General features: G+C 36.8%; 1 protein-coding gene across 7 annotated transcripts in view; it reads right to left on the reverse strand.

Moving 5' to 3' along the window:
- Positions 1-1,384: 1,384 nt before the first annotated feature.
- The window catches only part of YAF2 (YY1 associated factor 2), a 1,232,548-nt gene continuing 1,214,269 nt past the window's right edge, over positions 1,385-19,663 (reverse strand). For 6 of the 7 annotated variants that reach the window (XM_050749423.1, XM_050749421.1, XM_050749422.1 and 3 more), the window contains 2 exons: positions 5,897-6,049; positions 1,385-5,112 (listed from right to left, as the gene is read on the reverse strand). In XM_050749423.1, coding sequence (XP_050605380.1) covers positions 4,875-5,112; positions 5,897-6,049 — 391 coding nt within the window. In that variant the 3' untranslated portion in view covers positions 1,385-4,874. The remainder of the gene's footprint in view (positions 5,113-5,896; positions 6,050-19,663) is intronic. The other variant, XR_007717828.1, reaches the window with a different exon arrangement.

Here is a 19,663-nt window from a genome sequence, read left to right on the forward strand (position 1 = left end):
ACCAGAAGTCTTACTGATAACATAAACAGTTGATTAACACATATTTTGTATATGTATTATATACTGTATTCTTCAATAAAGTAAGCTAGAGAAATTGTTAAATCATTAGGAAGGAAAAATATATTTACTATTCATTAAGTGGAAGTTGATCATCATAAAGGTCTTCATCCTCATAGTCTTCATATTGAGTAGGCTGAGGAAAAAGAGGAATGGCTGATTTTGCTGTCTTCAACGTGGCAGAGTTGGAAGAAAATCCATGTGTAAGTGCACCCACGCAGTTAAAACCTATGTTGTTCAAGGGTCAACTGCACATTACATACTTAACATTTAAATTATCTGGGCTGGTAAGGATGTGCATTCAGGAAAGTAATTAATAATTTTCTTTTGTTCTTATAAATGGCCACATATATCTAGTGTAAATCACACCAAATAATATTTAAAAAACAAAAAACAAAAAACTTAAAGTTGTTAAGAATAAACCCCTGGGGGAACTTTTTGGGGCAAGGACCCAGTGAAATAGATACTTCCCCAACTGGAATTCCTGAGGAGTGGAAATAATACACACAGGTTTAGTGGGTCTTGAATTATCTTGTAATTCAAGGTAAAACTTCTCTGTGACAGTTTCCTAAAGCGAACTGGTTTTGATGAACATCATTCTGTATTACACATACTGCTTAGTAAATAGTCTACTAAACACAAGCTAAACTTTAGCTAATGACAGAGACATCATGAAGATGCTTTATCATGTTTTTAAAATGTCACCAGAGACTGATGTGCTGTTAAGTTCTATTTGTTCTTTCCCTTCCTAGTGATTCTACCATTATCCAGACTGAGTCCCAGTGTCCCCTTTTCTAATTTTTTTCACAACTTTTGCTTTTTCCCCTTCTTCTTCACTTTTTTTTTCCATCCCTGTCCTTCATTGCCTGTGATAGGAGCGGGGCTTACTTTTCATCACCGTCAGCAGCCAGGGAGGGCATTCTTTTCCTTCTGCTTTTGAAAGATGATCAGTAACAACATATATTCCGTAACCTTGTCTTTTTATTCTAATCAGTGATTTTTGTCATTGGTAACTGTTCTGAACTTCTTCAGTTTTTCCTACATTCTTTGTTCCAGACAACTGAAGGTGCCTGGAGATATACAGGAGAGGGTGAGTACTAAGAAGTCAAAGCGCTTTTTTACTATTACTTTCCTTATATACACACTCACTTTTCTGTTTTAATTTTCAAAATACTGTGCGGAAACGTCTACTAATGACTTACTAAATAGCTCAGTTCCTACATCGAGTCCTTAAAAGATTCTGGAAAAGAGGTAAGTTGCAGAGCAAAAAAGTATCTCAATCCACTTTTTTTTTGCTGTAACAGAATACCTGAGACTGGGCAATTTGTAAAGAAAAGAGATTTATTTTGGCTCACGATTGCAAAGGCTAAGGAGTCGAAGATCAGGCAGGCCATCTGATGAGGGCCTCATGCTGCTTCAACTCATGGTGGAAAGCAGATGGTGAACTGAGGAGGGCAAAGAGAACAGAACACAAGAAGCATCCTCACTTTGTAACAACCCACTCTTGTGAGAATTCATCCATTCCTGCAAGAGTGAATCCATTCCAGAACTAACTGAGCCTCATGAGAAAGCCCTTAATCCATCGCAATGACCTAATCATCTCTTAAAGGCACCACCTACCAACACAATCAAACTGGGGACTCAGGCCTCAGCATGAATCTTGGTGAGGACAAACCATATCCAAACCATAGTAGGAAGTTTAAAAAAGCACGTGGGGAAAGCCTCAGTGGAAACAAAAACTTCTAGACCAGTTACCATTAATGCATGTAATATGCAGAGGCTACATTCTTTTAGGCTATAAGGATCTTTAAAAGTTAATAAACATGCTATCAACGTAGAAAGGCTGAAGTTTCTCTTCCTTTTTAAATGTTTCGCTTTGTCTATTATCCACTATCATTTTAGGAAAGCATTTAATAAAAATAAAACCTTTAACTATTTCTATTGTATAATACAAAAGGTTTTAAGATTATTCTTCTGCCTCAAAGTATATTCACTTTTTAAATACACACACACACACACACACACACACATATATATATATATATTTAATTATAGAGATGAGCTTTCACCATGTTGCCCAGGCTGGCCCTGGGCTCAAAATATCTGCCCGCTTCAGCCCAAAGTGCTGGGATTATTGGCATGAGCCATCGCACCCGGGATCTTCACTCTTACTTATAGCAAAGTAAAGTAATAAATGCTGGAAAACACCCAAGTTCTTTTTGTATGGAATTTGGCTTAAGGAACCCAGTGCTCAACCCACCTTGTAAGTTCATGAAACAGAGCAAAATATGTACCTTAAACCTAGGTTCTGAATCTTTCTGCATATTTTAACATCAGTTCTATTTATGGAATTTGCGTTTGTTTTCCTGGTGTGGAAGAGTATTTGAGGTAGGGTGAAACAAAGGCAGGTTGAGATACCTGTGATTAATAAAACACTTTCAAACTAGTCAACTTAATTCATTTCTTCAATCTCATAGTGCACACCCACCAGGTTCTTTAATTATGGAAAGATGGTCTTTCTGCGTCCAGAGAAAACGTCTGGTATTATACTGAAAATTTAGTGAAATCTATAAAACACTATTACTTTATGTCATCCAAGAGGGCATGAAAATAATTGTTACAAAAAATATTTTTGTATTTTTGTAATGGGATTTTATCTATAACAATAGTAAAAGCTCACATTTACTGAGTGACCAGTATGTGTCAGATAATTAAGAATTTTACATGGATTAACTTAATCCTCCCAACAACCCTATAAATTAGATGTGATTACCATTAGCCCTGTTTTATAGATGGAAAGTAAGCTTGGGTAATTTAAGCTCATTTCCATTCTACAACAGGATTCAAACATGAGGTGTCAGTTAGCATGCTTAATCTCCATGCTACACTGTGTTCCTGCCTATGTAGAAAGATAAGTATCTACCCACCTATGTAGAAATATGAGTATGCTCCATTCAGGTAAAATCCCATCTCCTGTCAGATTTTTCTCTCTTGCAGCTCATTTAAAATACATTCTGAAAGTATTTGATCATAGATGTAATGCCTTTAAAGTCTAGTTTTTGACTTAAAAATTAAATATTTTCCCTATTAACATTTTTAAATTTTTACTCTGTCCAAAAATGAATATATAAAACATTTGAAACATGTTAAAAACAGAATAAGACAAAAATATCATGTTTTAAAGGAACATATCTGGTTAGTTGGTATTCCACTGAACGTATCTTATAACAAACACAAATTTTAATTTTTCATTTAACAACACTAAAGAATGAGGTATATAAATGTTTTAATCACAGACTTTTACTGTATGCAATTGTATTTCACAACTAGCATCTTACAAAAAAGACAGTACCACTGTGCCTGTAAAAAGTACTGTAATTAAACAGAAAATTACATTACCACACGAAACCACCAAATATCACAACTGTTAGGGTCTACAGTTTTATTTTTTCTTCAAATGTTATCATGATGTCTTATGTGATATTTTGTATCCACATTCTATTTTTAAGTCCATTTACAATTCAAAAGTCTCCTATAGGTAGATATATATTAAGCAAATGGTTAAGAGAAAGCAGGAGACCCCAGGAGAATTTAAGTACTGTGTGGTTTCCAGGTTGAAATTCTAAATACTAAATAAAACACTTTAATAGTCATAAACAAAAAGGCAAAATCTGTAGTCATAAAAATATTTTATTGGTAATTTTACATAGTATAAGTGGGGCTATACTTTTTTCCTTTCAGGATACTGAGAAATGTGTAAACTGGTAGTTGTGTCTGAAAATAGGGTACTATGATTTTCATAAGAATTGTTATATTTACTAAGAGGCCAATTAGACTGATTTAAAATTAGCTATTTCCCATTTCTGTGCAACAATTCCCATTTCTGTTTTAATTAGATTCATGCAGGTATGGCCCTGGATAAGTTTGGGACAAGAAAACAGTGATAAAACTATCATTAAGTTAAAGCTTTTCTAAAATTGCAGCTTGTAAAATATGGCAAGTTTCTTTTCTCGTTTTTGCCAAATGCTTATAATTATTTGAATTTTAATGTTTTATATGATACAGAAAATACCAGTGTTCAATGACAATAGCACTAAACCTGAATTATAAAGCTAAATAATCAATACTTTATTGTTTACTAGTCTGCTAGTAAACATTACAATAAATGAATGTTTTGAAAAATAAGCAAACAAAAAAACCTCAACAAATGGATAAAGCCAGAAACATAATTCAGGAACAATAATTAGTAAAACGTGTCAAAAACATTGGCAAAGGTTCATACAAATTCTTTATTTAATAACAATTTTCCTATTTAACCACACCAAGTACCAGCAGGTGTATTTAAGAGGATAACCATTAAGAAAAACCTGTTGCAGCAATAGTTAAGTTGATCTTTGACTTGTATACATATAACTATCTGTTTCACAATTTTCAAATAATACATATTTAGGCAGCTTGCACTATGTTATAAAAAATTTAAATTCGTTACATGCCAATAGTAGAGAATTCAAGAATTATGTGTTAGAATTCACTAAACTAAAAGTGAAAATACACTTACCAATAACACTGCATAATGAATAATTCAACCACATTTTCATGGCACTTAACTGCAGAGACCAAAATGTTAAGTCTGGAAATGTTTGGTAGGCATAGTTGCAATAAAATCTAACAAATTCTAACAAATTTCTATTTTATGTAAAACTCAAATTATGAATTGTGCATGAATGTATTTGTCATGAAAATGTGGTACCTCTTGGCATAATCTGTGTATTTGCATGGTAGGACAGAAGTGACTAAGAAACTGGAGAAAATAAACTTTAATGAGATTCTCCATTCAATGATGAGGCTTCTCCTCTTGGTGAAGATGACCTGGACATTCCTCTCTCTGTGTTATCAGAGCTAGAGCCGCTTTGACTGTGTTGATCTGCAGAAGCAGCACTAGATGCAGGTGGTGACTTTGTTTTCTCCTTAAAGTCTGTAATAATGACTGTCAGATCTCCAACGGTAACTTCCAAATGCTGAGCACTACTCCGATCCACATTTTTCAATCTTGGTCTAAACATAAAAAAAATGAAATTTTAAACTAGCTTTTCCCTCTACCAAATTTCTGAGCATATAATAAATACTAAAAGTAGGTGAAAGTAACAAAATGAATACACATATTTAAAGCAATTTATGTGTAACCAGCCACAAAAACATCGTAAAATGTTTCAACTCATTAACATTAATCAAACCAATCATTCATGAATATTCTTCAATGCGACCAAAAACTGTGACAGCCTAGAAGTAGAACTTGTGCTTCTATAGCTGTATCATAATTTTGCAGACAGCTTATTAACTTTATTAAAATAGATGTTTTAGACAACAATGAAATAGCTGCACCATGGAGGAAGGTGATAAAAACTAAGGTTGAGCTACATGCAAGGAAGATTGTTACTCCACTGACACACACTAATAAGGGTATCATGATTGTTCTGACTGAACACATGACCATTTTGATAGGTTAAAACCCATGCAATTATCTGTTCGGTATTTTGAAAACCACTCCTGGTTCAAACAGCTCTTCTTAAGGGAAAAACAAAACAAAACAAAACACCCAGATACAATGTCTTCCAATCTAGTACAAAGAAAAAAGCATCACCACATTTAAGCTTGTATTTGTGGCTTCTGTGTTTAATTTCCAATGTATCTTTCAAACTCAGTAAAACCTTTTCTGATACCTTAAAAGAAAGGAAACCAAATATTTTACTTCCACTTTGTGTGTATTAGTATATCAATGGTTAAAAAATTAAATGGTTTTATTATTTCAAAAATGTCATAAAACACTCTTCAAATTTACCTGGTTTTCTTATGGCTATTCTTTTTGCTAGTTGTTTCTTTTTCATTTTTTTCTTTTTCTACTTTATCTTTTTTCTCTTTCTTTGACTGTGTAGGAGGCACAAACTGCTGAGTAACCTGCTGTGCAACCAACTGGGAGACAGGTCGAGGTTTCCTGTGTGCATGTTAAAAAGAAAGGTATTTTAAATTATAACTTAAAACATAAGTGCTTTGTGAGAGAATATCTCACATTATGAAAACAAATTAATAATACAATAACTTTCAAGTATGTATCATTGTTTTTCCTGTTCAACAAAAACAGAACAAACTGTAACAGTTAAAATTTATAGTCTAAGATATATGTTCAAACATTAGAATACTGTTACATAAATCAACATAAGAAATTATTTTAAATGTATATCAAACTAAATGGGATGTACCCATATAAACATGAATTCTAAAAATCAAACTTCAAAGTTTACACTGAAATAATAATTTATCCCTCCTCCTTCAGAGAAGGAAATACCTAACCATTTGTGACAATGGCTATCTGTTTTTTAAAGCTTTTCATTTATTCATTTAATAAACATTTACTATCAAAATTTCTCACTCCTTATTGCTTAAATCCTTTAAGTTTCTTACATCTCCAGCCACAATCTCACTATGCTCTTTTGACCCTGGAAATCTACCCAGTCCTTTGAGACTCATCTACTTGCTAACTTACTCATTTAGAAAGTATTTATTGAGAACCTACTGTAAGAACTGTTCAGGGATATGTGAAATGTTGCCTGGCTTCAACATCTGATGCTGGTACAAGCTTTCACCTGTCCACCTTTACCACAGAACTTGCACAACTGAGGTTAAGATTCAAAATACAGTCTCTAAGTTCTTGAGAGAGAAAGAAGGATACAGCAAGGAAAGAGGCAGAGGGAAGGAGGGAAGAAGTAAGATGAAAATACATTTTAACAGATGGCTCTACAAACAATAGTAACTTTATTGCATGAAAAATCCTGACCCTTTTTTGGTTAGTACAGTTTTTTAAAAATCTTTTTTCCCCCTGTTCCTCTGCAGCAAGACAACATAAAAAATAATGAGAAAATATTGTACAATCTAAGAATCAAAGCTGCCAGGCTGAGAGAAAATAGGAAACAGTATGTAAAGTAGGTTTCAGGAGATGGATAATGAATTTTGCTCAGGGCCTAGATAGTCTGAAGTACTGAAAGGATATCCAGGACAGATGTCCAATATACAACTTAAAAAATAGGACTGACATAGAGTTTGAGATGTAGATTAAGAGTTGCACAAATAAAAGTGATATTGACAGTATGGTAGTTAATGGCTGAGGTTAAAAAAAGAAAAGGGTTAAGGTGGCAGTTTTCAAATTTAAGGTACATCAGAATCACCTAAAAGGCTTAGCTTGCTTAGCCTGCCCTCAGGGTTTCTGATTTAGTAGGCCTTGAAGTAGAGCCCAAGAAACTGTATTTCTAACTAGTTTCCAAGTTATGCTGAGGTCTCTGGGGATCACACTTTAAAAAGAAGCATGAAGAAGTGCAATATATCTGGTGAATACTGGTACTACTATAGGATAAAGTTTGAGATGGAGAGCAGAGTGCTAGAGAGAGTGAAAAAAAACCAAGTTGGATAGATAAGAAGGGATCCCACGATTAAAACCTAAGCAGTCTGATTTTATTCTTAAGTGATGAGAAGTCACTGAAGAAATTCAGACTTGAATTTTACAACAATTACTTGCATTAGTCTGAAATAGAAAGGTACTACACCACAGTAGAAGTAAAAATGTGAGACTAGTGGTCTAATAAGTGATCATGTAATCTCTGTACCTAGTGTTGTTTGTTGTTATTTTCTAACCATCAACAAATTTTCTGTAGTGGTTCTTTTTTTCTGTTCTTGAGTACATCGTTCTCTTTTCATCCTAGGCTTTCCTAAATGTATACTACACAACGATTCCACTTTTATTCTTACTTTAATGTGAAGGTTGATTTTTCACTTAAAGATTACGATTTTGTACCTCAATTCTAGGATTATTTCATCTGGTTGAATTTTGAGAGAAAAGAAGCATAAAACATAAATGTAGTTTAACTTTTCAAATAAAGTTTAATTATTCAAATATAGTTTAATTATTCAACTAAAGTTCTCTGCTGCTCTGTAGGGCTAAAGAGCTTTCACTGAAGGTAGGAGGAACACAGTTTATGATGATCTTTTTACAATGTCATAAGTCACTCAACTCCATGTCCTATTAAAAAGAAAGCCCTTCTATCTCCAGGTATCTTAAGGTTTATGATTCCTTTTCTATTTGATGAGAAAAATCAGGATAGGAGGAAATTTTAGAGGTGGGAAATAGTTAACTCAGGAAATAAAGGACAGAGTATCATTTATAAAATATACCTTTTTATGTTCACAGATTTATCATTCATGGTTTTGACAGTACACTTTTAGTAATGCCAAAGGATCCATGATGAGGAGTTGATGTGCACAAAATGGTTGCCTAGTTAATAAATGACTACTGACTAAGCCACTGGCCAACTACAGTCCATCATCTACTTATTAACATATGCCATGATTAAACTGTATTTGTCAGCTATGATATTCACCAATTTGGGGATCCCTATGTATCTTTCATAGACAGCCCAAATAGACTGTATAAAATTTGGCAGTCTATTCATTTACTATAATGTAAGAAAAGGGGGAGCATTTCATTACTTATTAGGACAAAATATTTTTGGGGCTAGCTGACCACCTGTGTGAGCAGGAGGTCAACGCATGTTGGCTTCATATATGTAGTTTTCAACTATGGTCTGCCTTCCACCCCCACTGACAAAAATCCCATGTGCTAAATATTATAGGAATAATATTTTAGGCTTGATCAACTTCATCATAATTGAGCTTTGTCATGTTGGACAGGTAAGATGAAAGAAAGGAAAGAAAGACAAAGAATATTAAAAACAAAGACTGATTCTTTACTAAAAAGAGATAGCATAACTCAAATTTCAGAAAGAAGTAATCTGCTTAGTAACACCAAAATATATGGCAAATTGAAGCAACGTGGTAAATCTCATTGAATAAAAAAGGCTGGACTAAATCCAAACCTACTGTGAATCTGCTGATACCCTGGCTAACAAAAGCCCAAAAATCTAACCAAGGAAAGATTTTATAAAAAACCACCTGCTTACGGCCAGGCGTGGTGGCTCACGCCTGTAATCCCAGCACTTTGGGAGGCCAAGGCAGGCAGATCATTTGAGTCCAAGAGTTCGAGGCCAGCCTGGGCAACATAGTGAAACTCCACCTCTGCAAAAAAATACAGAAATTGGCCAAGCATAGTGGTACGTGCCTGTAGGAGGCTGAAGTGGAAAAATCCCTTGAACCCAGGAGGTGGAGGTTGCAGTGAGCCACGATCACACACACCACCGCATTCCAGCCTGGGTGACAGAGTGAGACCTTGTCTTCTGGAACAAAAAAAAGGAAAGAAACTACTTGTCCGACAGATTTTATTGCACATTTACATGTGTCAGGCACTAGGTAAGGTGCTGGAGATTAACCATCAACAAGACAAACACAGGCCCTGCCCTCATGCACTAAAAATTAAAAACAAAAGAACTGTGTGTTGTGTTAGAGAAAACAGAAGGAGGAGTTACTATAGACAGAGAAGAAATAACTTCTGTCCATGTTTAAATGGTCAGTATACCAGGGGAAACAAACATCACAATGGACCCTTTTAATAAGAGAACAATGAAACAACTTCATTAAGCATTTTATTAAGACTTTAAAAGAGAGTAAACCCAATTTCTTATTCCATAATAACTTGGTTTTGAAGTTATCTAGACCTCGAATGGCCAAAAGGTGTTTTTTTGTTTGTTTTTGTTTTTTTGAGATAGCATCTCACTCTGTCAGGCTGGAGTGCAGTGGCATGATCTCAGCTCACTGCAAGCTCCGCCTCCTGGGTTCATTCCATTCTCCTGCCTCAGCCTCCCAAGTAGCTGGGACTACAGGCAACCGCCACCACGCCCGGCTAGTTTTTTGTTTTTTTTGTTTTTTTTGTATTTTTAGGAGAGACAGGGTTTCACTGTGTTAGCCAGGATGGTCTCAATCTCCTGATCTTGTGATCTGCCCACCTCAGCCTCCCAAAGTGCTGGGATTGCAGGTGTGAGCCACCATGCCCGGCCAGGTTTTATTTTTATTTTTCAAATGTAACCAACTCCTCATCAACTGTCAGGCCTAATCCTAGAAACATTCATCTTTTAAGTACTGATTCTTGGTTTTAAATGCTATCTCTCTCTCTCTGTGAATGAGACAGTCACCCAGGCTGGAGTGTGGTGGCATGATCTTGGCTCAATGCAACATCTGGCCTCCTAGCTTCAAGCGAATCTCCTACCTCAGCCTCCCGAGTAGCTGGGATTACAAGCATGTGCCACCATGCCTGGCTAATTTTTTGTATTTTTAGGGGGTTTCACCCATGTTGGCCAGGTTGGTCTTGAACTCCCAGCCTCAGGTGATCTGCCTGCCTCGGCCTCCCAAAGTGCTGGGATTACAGGCATGAGCCATTGCGCCTGGCCTCAAATACATTTCTAATAGGTTTTAGCTTTTCTTTACTTCTACCACTTCTTGCACTTGTATCATAGGACGCTTTACTTTTGAAACCCTTGACAACTCGTAATTTCTGGAAGAGACAGACATTCTCTCTGCTTCAAAATTACCATTTTCATTTGTAGATGAGGTACACACACCTACCTTCAGCATCAGTCCACTAATGAACTATCTCAAGTAAATTTTTGCGTCAAATATAGAAGAAAAAGAATTTTGTCACACGTCTCTAAAGCAAAACAAGATGCTCCAAGTTCTTTTTGCAAAATATTGCATGATAAAATCCTTTCTGTTGAATGACTACTTATATGAGAAACCACATTTACTTTTTGTGCTCAGAAATATTTGTTCACTTATCAATTATTGAGTTTGAGAAAAATGATCAAGAATATTGTCATCTGACAACTCATGGTCTGAGATTTCCCTTATATGGTCAATTTCAACATCACTACAGTTTTGGGTGCCACTATCACTGGCTTTACACCATCCCCTGATTCATCTAATAACTGAAACATCTTGTAAACTTCCTGTCATTAGGAGCAGAAAATGAAAAATTCTCAATTCTCAAATGTGTTCAATGAAAGTTTAAAAAAAGAAAAAGGAGGGCAAACACTACAAAAATACTGTCTCTACACTTTTATACTTTCTGGAAAGATGATAAAATAGTGTTTTTTTTTTTTCCAAAATTGCACTATCCTTCTAGATGACTCCACCATTTTTCTGCTTTCTTATTATTTTGGTCTCTTTTAAATACAGTTGGAAATAACTAAGTAGTAAAGATAAAATAGTTCCTAGGAACTGAAAACCAAACGCCGCATGTTCTTCACAAGTGGGAGCTGAACAATGAGAACACATGGACACAGGGAGGGGATCATCACACACTGGGGCCTGCTGGGGGGTGGGAGACAAGGGGAGGGAAAGCATTAGGACAAATACCTAATGCATGAGGGGTTTAAAACCCAGATGACGGGTTGATAGGTACAGCAAACCACCATGACACATGTCTATCTATGCAACAAGCCTGCATATTCTGCATACGTATCCCAGAACTTAAAGTAAAATTAAAATAAATAAAATAGTTCCTAGGATGATATAGCAAACTATCTCAAGATATAGGAAAAATCAAATAAGTAAGATCCCGTTATATACAACAGAAATATAAAAGGGACCAAAAGGTCCATATGGTAATTTCAAAAAATAAATGTTCTCCTTCTTTGAAGACCTCAAGGAAAGAATAAAACATAAAGTATCAATTCTGTAAGTGGAACCACTTGAAAAAGGACTCAAAAACTAAAATTGGGTTGAACTTAAGAAAAATTGTTTGTGTATCTACCTATTAAAACAATACACATATCCTGTAACTAATTATTTAAATACTACCGTATTAGAATTACCATTTCTGGTTCTTAGCTCAATGTTGAAAAATATTCGTAAGTAGCACACAACAGAAATTCAATAAACAAAAAGCTGTTGAAAATTTCTGGCCAGGCTCAATAGCTCACGTCTATAATCCCAGCACTTTGGGAGGCTAAGGCGGGCAGAGAGCTTGAGTCCAGGAGTCTGAGACCAGCCTGGGCAACATGGCAAAACCCTGTCTCTACAAAAAGTTAGCCAAGAGTGGTGGCGCATGCCTATAGTCCCCAGCTACAGTCCAGGACAGTCAAGTCATCGTCTGGCTTTGTTTCCATACCTCGAGCTCTGACTGCATTCCCAAGATTACTGGGTAAGTCAAATAAAATCATGAATGTTAAAAATATATATACTGTAAGTTATAAAATACTTTAAATAATATTTATGAATATACACATATATCTTGATGGCATATTTTTAAGTCTAGGATTCTGTTACACTTTTGTCTCACATAAATCCCACAACATTCCTGACAAACCTTCCCATCACTTCTATCTCAAGAAAAGAAAGACAGCATTATCTTTTTTTTTTCTTTTTTTTTTTGAGATGGAGCTTTGCTTTTGTTGCCCAGGCTGGAGTGCAATGGCGTGATCTCAGCTCACTGCAACCTCTGCCTCTTGGGTTCAAGAGATTCTCCTGTCTCAGCCTCCCTAGTTGCTGGGATTACAAGTGTGCACCACCATGCCCAGCTAATTTTTTTTTGTATTTTTAGTAGAGACGGGGTTTCACCCTGTTGCTCAGGCTGGTCTCGAACTCCTTACCTCAAGTGATCCACCTGTCTCAGCCTCCCAAAGTGCTGGGATTATAGGCATGCGCCACCACACCCAGCCGAAAGAAATTTTATGTCATAAAATTTAAGCAGGGTGATTTAGTTTGAAGAGGCTTGGCTTCTTCCTTAAATTCTTTTCAAAAAAATTATCTTACGTTGCAGAAAATAAAGATTCTAACTTGGTATTTAGCTATTGTCCCCAAAACTATCAAAATAATTTTAAACACAATTTCTCCTTTAAAAACACAAGAACACTCCATTCACAGAAACAAGCCACTATTCTCAAAGTAGTTACAGTAAGCAGAATCTACTATACAAACTCTAGACCTAAAAGCATATTTGCACATTTACATGTCATTTGGTTGAGATGGCCTGCCTAAATATTTTTTAAAAACTTAACATTTTCTAATTAAATTTATAATTAGTATTAATATTTTAATTTAGTAAGTTTAAAAACTCACTATTACCTTTTAAAATGTTGTAAATATTCTGGGGCTCATACCACCCCTCCCATCATAAGAACACTACACTTCTTTCACAGACATAGAAATACACTGAAGTCTCCCCCATCTAGATGGAAAAAACTCCTCCCTTAATCCCCTGTTTACTTGCTCTTCCTTTCTCCTCTTTCAGTATTTTGGAAATGTCTGCTATTCTCTCAGTTATGTCCTTGCCTTCACTTCTACCTTTCCAAACCTCTTTCCACTCCACTAAAGAAATCACACTAAGGTCACCAAGTTTGCCAAAACCAAAGGACACCTTTCAGTCCTCATCTTATTTGACCTCTGTGTATCATGACACTTATATTTAACATTCTCCTGCACCACAGCTACAAAGATTCTTCTTACTTCTCTTCCTACCTTCTCCAGTAAGTAGGTCCTTCTCAGTCGTCTTATATCTAAACTGGCTCCTCTTAGTACTTCCTCTTTCAGCCCCTTTAATGTTGAGGTTACTTCATGCTGTTCTTAATCTCTTCTCTTTACTTTTTTTTTTTTTTTTCCCGGAGACATAGTCTCACTGCCCCCCAGGCTGGAGTGCAGTGGCACAATCTCAGCTCACTGCAGCCTCTGCCTCCTGGGCTCAAGCAATCCTCCCTCCTCAGCCTCCCAAGCAGCTAGGACTACAGGCATGCATCACCACACCAGGCTAATTTTTGTATTTTTTGTAGAGACAGGTTTCACCATGTTGCCCAAGCTCGTCGCAAACTCCTGGACCCAAGAGATCCACCTGCCTCAGTCTCCCAAAGTGCTGGGATTACAGGTGTGAACCACCGTGCCCAGTCAACTTCTTCTCTTTTCATGTTGAATACAAATGTTATTCTTGAAGGATATCAGTAATAATGACACTATTGGAGTAGTGGAGCTAGCTACAAGACTAAATTTTAGGAAGTAACAGGGTTAGAGATATACAGTAGAAGTGTTTCCTCCCTTCCTTTTCTCTCTCCTTTCTTGGTTTTAAGACGGAGTCTTGCTCTGTCCCCCAGGCTAGAGTGCAGTGGCATAATCACAACTCACTACAGCCTCCACCTTCTGAGGTCAAGCGATCCTCCCACCTCAGCCTCCCAAGTAACTGATACCACAGGCACGCAGAGCCACACCTGGGTAATTTTTTTTTGGTTTTTGTAGAGATAAGGGTCTCACAACGTGGCCCAGGCCAGTCTCAAATTCCTGAGCTCAAGCAATCCTCCTGCCTCAGCCTCCCAAAGTGCTGGGGTTATAGGCATGAGCCGCCAGACCGGCTATGTTACGTGTTTTTGATAAGTCAGTCAGTCACATTATCCTATAATTGTAGGTATGCTTGCAAGCTCCTGAAGGATTGTGAGTTTCCATTTTTGAAACACTGGTAACAAGCTCAGAGCCTGACAGGCATTCAACAAATGTTTGCTGAATGAATTAAATAGCACTTTTCTCTTCTGAATCTTCCATCTTTCCCTTTTTAAAATAATAATTTATCTCAAAACATGCTCATTTATCTTATATATCTTAATGATAACAAAGAATGCTTGATATCTGTGTTGGTTCCTGGCTTATATTCTGCTTCAGGGAGCTCATCCACTCTAAGAGTTCCATTTGTTTCCTCTATATAGAAAACCTGTGGCCAGATGCGGTGGCTCATGCCTGTAATCTCAGCACTTTGAGAGGCTCAGGCGGGCAGATCACTTGATCCCACGAGTTCAAGACCTGCCTGGGCAATATGGTGAAACCCTGTCTCTACTAAAAAAAACAAAACAAAACAAAACAAAAAACTATACACACACACACACACACACACACACACACAAATTAATTAGCTAGGCATGGTGGAAAGCACCTGTAGTCCCAACTACTGGGGGTAAGGGACAGAAGGATCACCTGAGCCTTGGGAGGTTGAGACTGCAGTGAGCCATGATTGTGCCACTGCACTCTAGCCTGTATATCCAACTCTCCGATAGTATCATTATTACCCATATTCTTCAAGAATAATGTTTGTATTCAACAAGAATACAAACATATTCCTTGTCTTCCCCCTAATATCAGCTCTAAATGTTGAATAGTGGGAAGTGGGAGAGAGCCCTAGAGCAATGTAAGTGGTCAGGAATTGTTTAGTTTCTTGTTTTTGTTTTTGTTTTGAGACAGAGTTTCACTCTGTCTCCCAGGCTGGAGTGCAGTGGCACGATCTTGGCTAACTGCAACCTCCGTCTCCTGGGTTCAAGCAATTCTCCTGCCTCGGCCTCCTGAGTAGCAGGGATTACAGACATGCACCACCACACCTGGCAAATTTTGTATTTCTAGTAGAGATGGGATTTCACCATGTTGCCCAGGCTGGTCTCACTCAACTCCTCACCTCAAGTGATCTGCCCACCTCGGCCTCCCAGAATGCTGGGATTTACAGGTGTGAGCCACCACACCCAGCCGGACCTGTTTAGTTTTATCTGTAATATTCTAATATTTTAAAGTAGATAATGTACTATCTGGGCATAGTGGTGCATGCCTATAGTCCCAGTCACTCAGGAGGCTAAGGCAGGAGGATCACTTGAGGCCAGGAGTTAGAAGGGCTGCAGGGCACTGTGATCATACCTGTGAATAGCCACTGGCATCTCAGCCTGGGCAACGTGGTATGACCCCATCTCTTTAAAAAAAAAAAAAAAAAAAAAAAGAGGGAAATATAGAATTACTGTAGAAATACCTGTAGAATTACTTTTAAAAATAAAATCAACTAAGCACTTGCCAGAACTGGGTATATAACTCCTGATCATTTTTTCATTACAAAAATCTCACACCTGGCTGGGCATGGCAGCTCACACCTGTAATGCTAACACTTTGGAAAACTGAGGTAGGTGGATTATTTGAGCTCAGGAGTTCAAGACCAGGCTAGGCAACATAGTGAAACCCCATCTCTACAGGAAAAAAAAAAAAAAAAAATTAGCCAGGTGTAGTGGTGCATGACTGTAGTCCCAGCTACCCAGGAGGCTGAGATGAGAGGATCACCTGAACCTTGGAGGTCGAGGCTGCAGTAAGCCATGACCCTCCACAGAGGGAGACCCTGTCTCAAACAAAAAAAGAATTTAAAGACAAGTATTTAGGCTTCTTAACAAACCAGCCTCTAACTACATTTCCAATGTTAATGCTATCTGTTTTTTATTCTTCCAGTGCTCTATGCTCTTTCTATATTTGATTTAGTTGTACAATGCTGAGAAAATCCTTATTCACACAGTTAAGTACTTACAAATGACAATCTTTTAACTTTAAATTCACCTTGAATCTTGGGAAGCTCTTCAATTAAAATAATTTAGAAGCTTGAAAGAAAGATACAAGGAACTTTGAGTTAAAGTTGCATCGTTAACAGTAGTTAGTAAGCACTTACATTTTTATCATAATAAAGGACAGAAGGCAAAATTATAAATTATTATAATTTGAAATCTCTTATATCCATCCATCTACCTGGCTACTAAGCCACGATGACAGCATGTACCATCAGCAGATGGGCTACAGCCTTCTTAAATATGCTTCAACTGAGGCATGTGCGATACAGTGGTGGATTAATTTAGATGTCATACAATTTTATGTAAGCCAACATGAGACCTGAATATTTTTTAAGCGACTAGGACAGGGGCTACAACATTCCTAATTGGTAACACATTTAAAAGCTTTGAAAAATATAGAAGCCCAGAGATAGCAGAAGTGGTATTCTGAAGTCTGCACAGGAGTGAATTAATCAAGCACATACCCAAGAGAAATGAAAACATGTGTTCACACAAAAATGTGTACATGAATGTTCACGGAAGCATTATCCTTAATAGCCCCAAAGTGGAAGCAACCCAAATGTTTACTAACTGATGAATGGATAAATCAAATATGGTGTACATTCGTAAAATGAAATATTATTCCTCCATAAGAAGGAATGAAATATTGACAGATACTACAACATGGATGAGCCTATGGCATTATCCTAAGTAAAAGACACCAGTCATGAAAGACCACATATTCTCGCATGGTTCTGTTTATATAAAATGTCTAAAATAGGCAAATTCATAGAAACAGGAAGTAGACCTGTGGTTGCTCAGGGTTAGGAAATTAAGGAATGAAATGCGGAGTAACTGCAAATGGATATAAGAGAGAGGTAAAGAGAGAGAGAGAGAGACTCTGGAATAAAAATTCTCTTAAATACTAGAGATGGGGTCTCACTCTATTACCCAGACTGCGGTACAATGGCACAGTCATAGTCACTGCAGCCTCAAACTCCTGGGCTCAAGAGTTCTATCTCAGCCTCTTAAGCAGCTAAGACTATAGTCACAAACCAGGCTCCAAGGTCTATATGTATTTAATTTTCAACAGCAAACACTTATGCAGCAGACCAGAACACAATTTTCCCCCAACTCCTGGAAGGTGGTGGCAGGAAGACTTGATTCCTTGGCAAACACTAAGATAGTCCTTGGTAAGCACAGACAAAACAGATTACTTACATCATTTCTATAAAAACTAGGTTAAAGTTTTCAGCAAAGCCTCTCAAATCATTAAATGACATCACAGTTTGGCATTTGCTTTTCACTTAATTTGAAAGACTAAGGACCATCTTCAAGACTACAAATAGGTCACTCTCAACTTTCTCTTCCTCTTAACCAACTAAACATTTAAGTCCTTTCCATTTTTCTTTCATATTATTCCAACTGTTCCTCTTTATCATACCCACTAATACTACTCTAGCTTAACCCAACAGGAGACTTCTACAGCACCTTCTCCTTTCCAACCCAAGATTACTCTTGCTTCTATTAATTTATTTAACAAATATTTATTAAGCATTTACTATGTTCCATTAAATATTTCAATTACTGTTCTAAGTACTGGGAACAGAGCACTGAACAAAACTTGCTTTTATCATATGCTGTTTTATCAAGGGGTGACCTTAGTTCTTATCTCACAGAGAAAAGAGAAGCTATTTGATTAGAATGTCCACAACCTTCCATCTGTACCGACACAGTCTGACTTCCCTACTACCCTTACTCGTATTTAAACCATCCATCTCTCTGCCCACTGGATCCCTTTCTCCAGGACACACTCCTGCCACTGACCTCCTTTGTTTCCTGCTTAAACAATATTTCCTTCTCTACTAGGTTATTCCTGTCAGCATACAAACATATTATGATAATTCATACCTCAAAAAGGAAAAAAAAAACAAAAAACAAAAAAACTTTTTCCTGAGTCCACATCCTTGTCTAGTCACTGCCCCATTTCTGTTTTCTTTTCCATGACACCTCAAAAAATGTGTCTATATTCACTCCATACTTTTCCCACTCTCTCTCAGGCTCACATTAGTCAGGCTCTTGTCCTTCCACTCTAGCAAAATTACTTATTTCAAGGTCACTGATAATCACTTTACCAAGAGTCAACTGTAGTCATCCCAGCCTTTTCCAGCAACATTTCACTGAGTTTATCATTCCTTCCCTTCCTGAAAAACTTTTTTCACTCAGCCTCTAGGACACCACACTCTTCACATTTCTCTCCTGCCTCACTGGCTACTCTTTCACAGTTTCATTTACTGATTCCCTTCCAGTCTCCCAAATTTCTAAACTTCAGAATGCCTCAGTACTGAGTCTTTAGATACCTCTTACCTACGCTAACCCTCCAGACCAGTGCTACTCAAAGTGTAGTCAACGAATGAAGAGTAGCAATACCAGGTACCTCTTAAAAATGCAAATTCTCAGGCCTTGCCCTAGAACTAGGGTGATTTTTTAATGCATGCTAAAAGTACTCCTCTTGGTGACCTCATTCAGTCCTCAGTTTTAAGTATCATCTGTACAATGGTTTTCAACCGTGGCTCCACATTGGATTTCACTTGCAATGGTGTTTTAAAAATACCAATGCCTAGAAAACAAAAGTTAAATTTTGCTAAATTTTATAAATAGAATAATATTTGTAAAAATAACATTTAAGGAAAAACTAGATTATGACATTGAAAGTAATGAACATTAATAAATAAAGTAGTCCCTGAATAATATTTTCTATGCATCAAGATTTTCCTCAAAGGCATACATAAACCCCTCATATTGAAACATATGAAAACAATGTGATCCATAACATCCAGGCATTTCCATTTCAAGATATGTACTCAGAGAAGGAAATACATGTCCATACAAAACCTTGTACATAAATATTCACAGCAACTTCATTCGTAATGGCCCGAAACTGAAAATAACCCAAATATTCATCAACAGGTGAATGGATAAAGAAACTGTGGTACATCCATACAATGGAATACTACTGAGCAACACAAAGAAATGAACTACTGACACTCTAGAGGAATTATGCTGAGTGAACGAGATTGGAAAAAAAAAAAAAAATACACACTGCATGATTTCATTTACGTAAATTTCTAGAAAATGCAAACTAATTTATAGTGACAGAAAGCAGATCAGTGATTGCCTAGTGACCAGAGATGGGACGGGCGTAGGTACAGGAGGGAGGAATTAAAAACAGGCACAAAGAAACTCGGGAAAATAATGGATGTATGTCTGCTTTCTTGATTGTGGTGATAGTT

The sequence above is a fragment of the Macaca thibetana genome, chromosome 11, assembly GCF_024542745.1.
Source record: "Macaca thibetana thibetana isolate TM-01 chromosome 11, ASM2454274v1, whole genome shotgun sequence".
NCBI classification, from domain to species: domain Eukaryota; kingdom Metazoa; phylum Chordata; class Mammalia; order Primates; family Cercopithecidae; genus Macaca; species Macaca thibetana.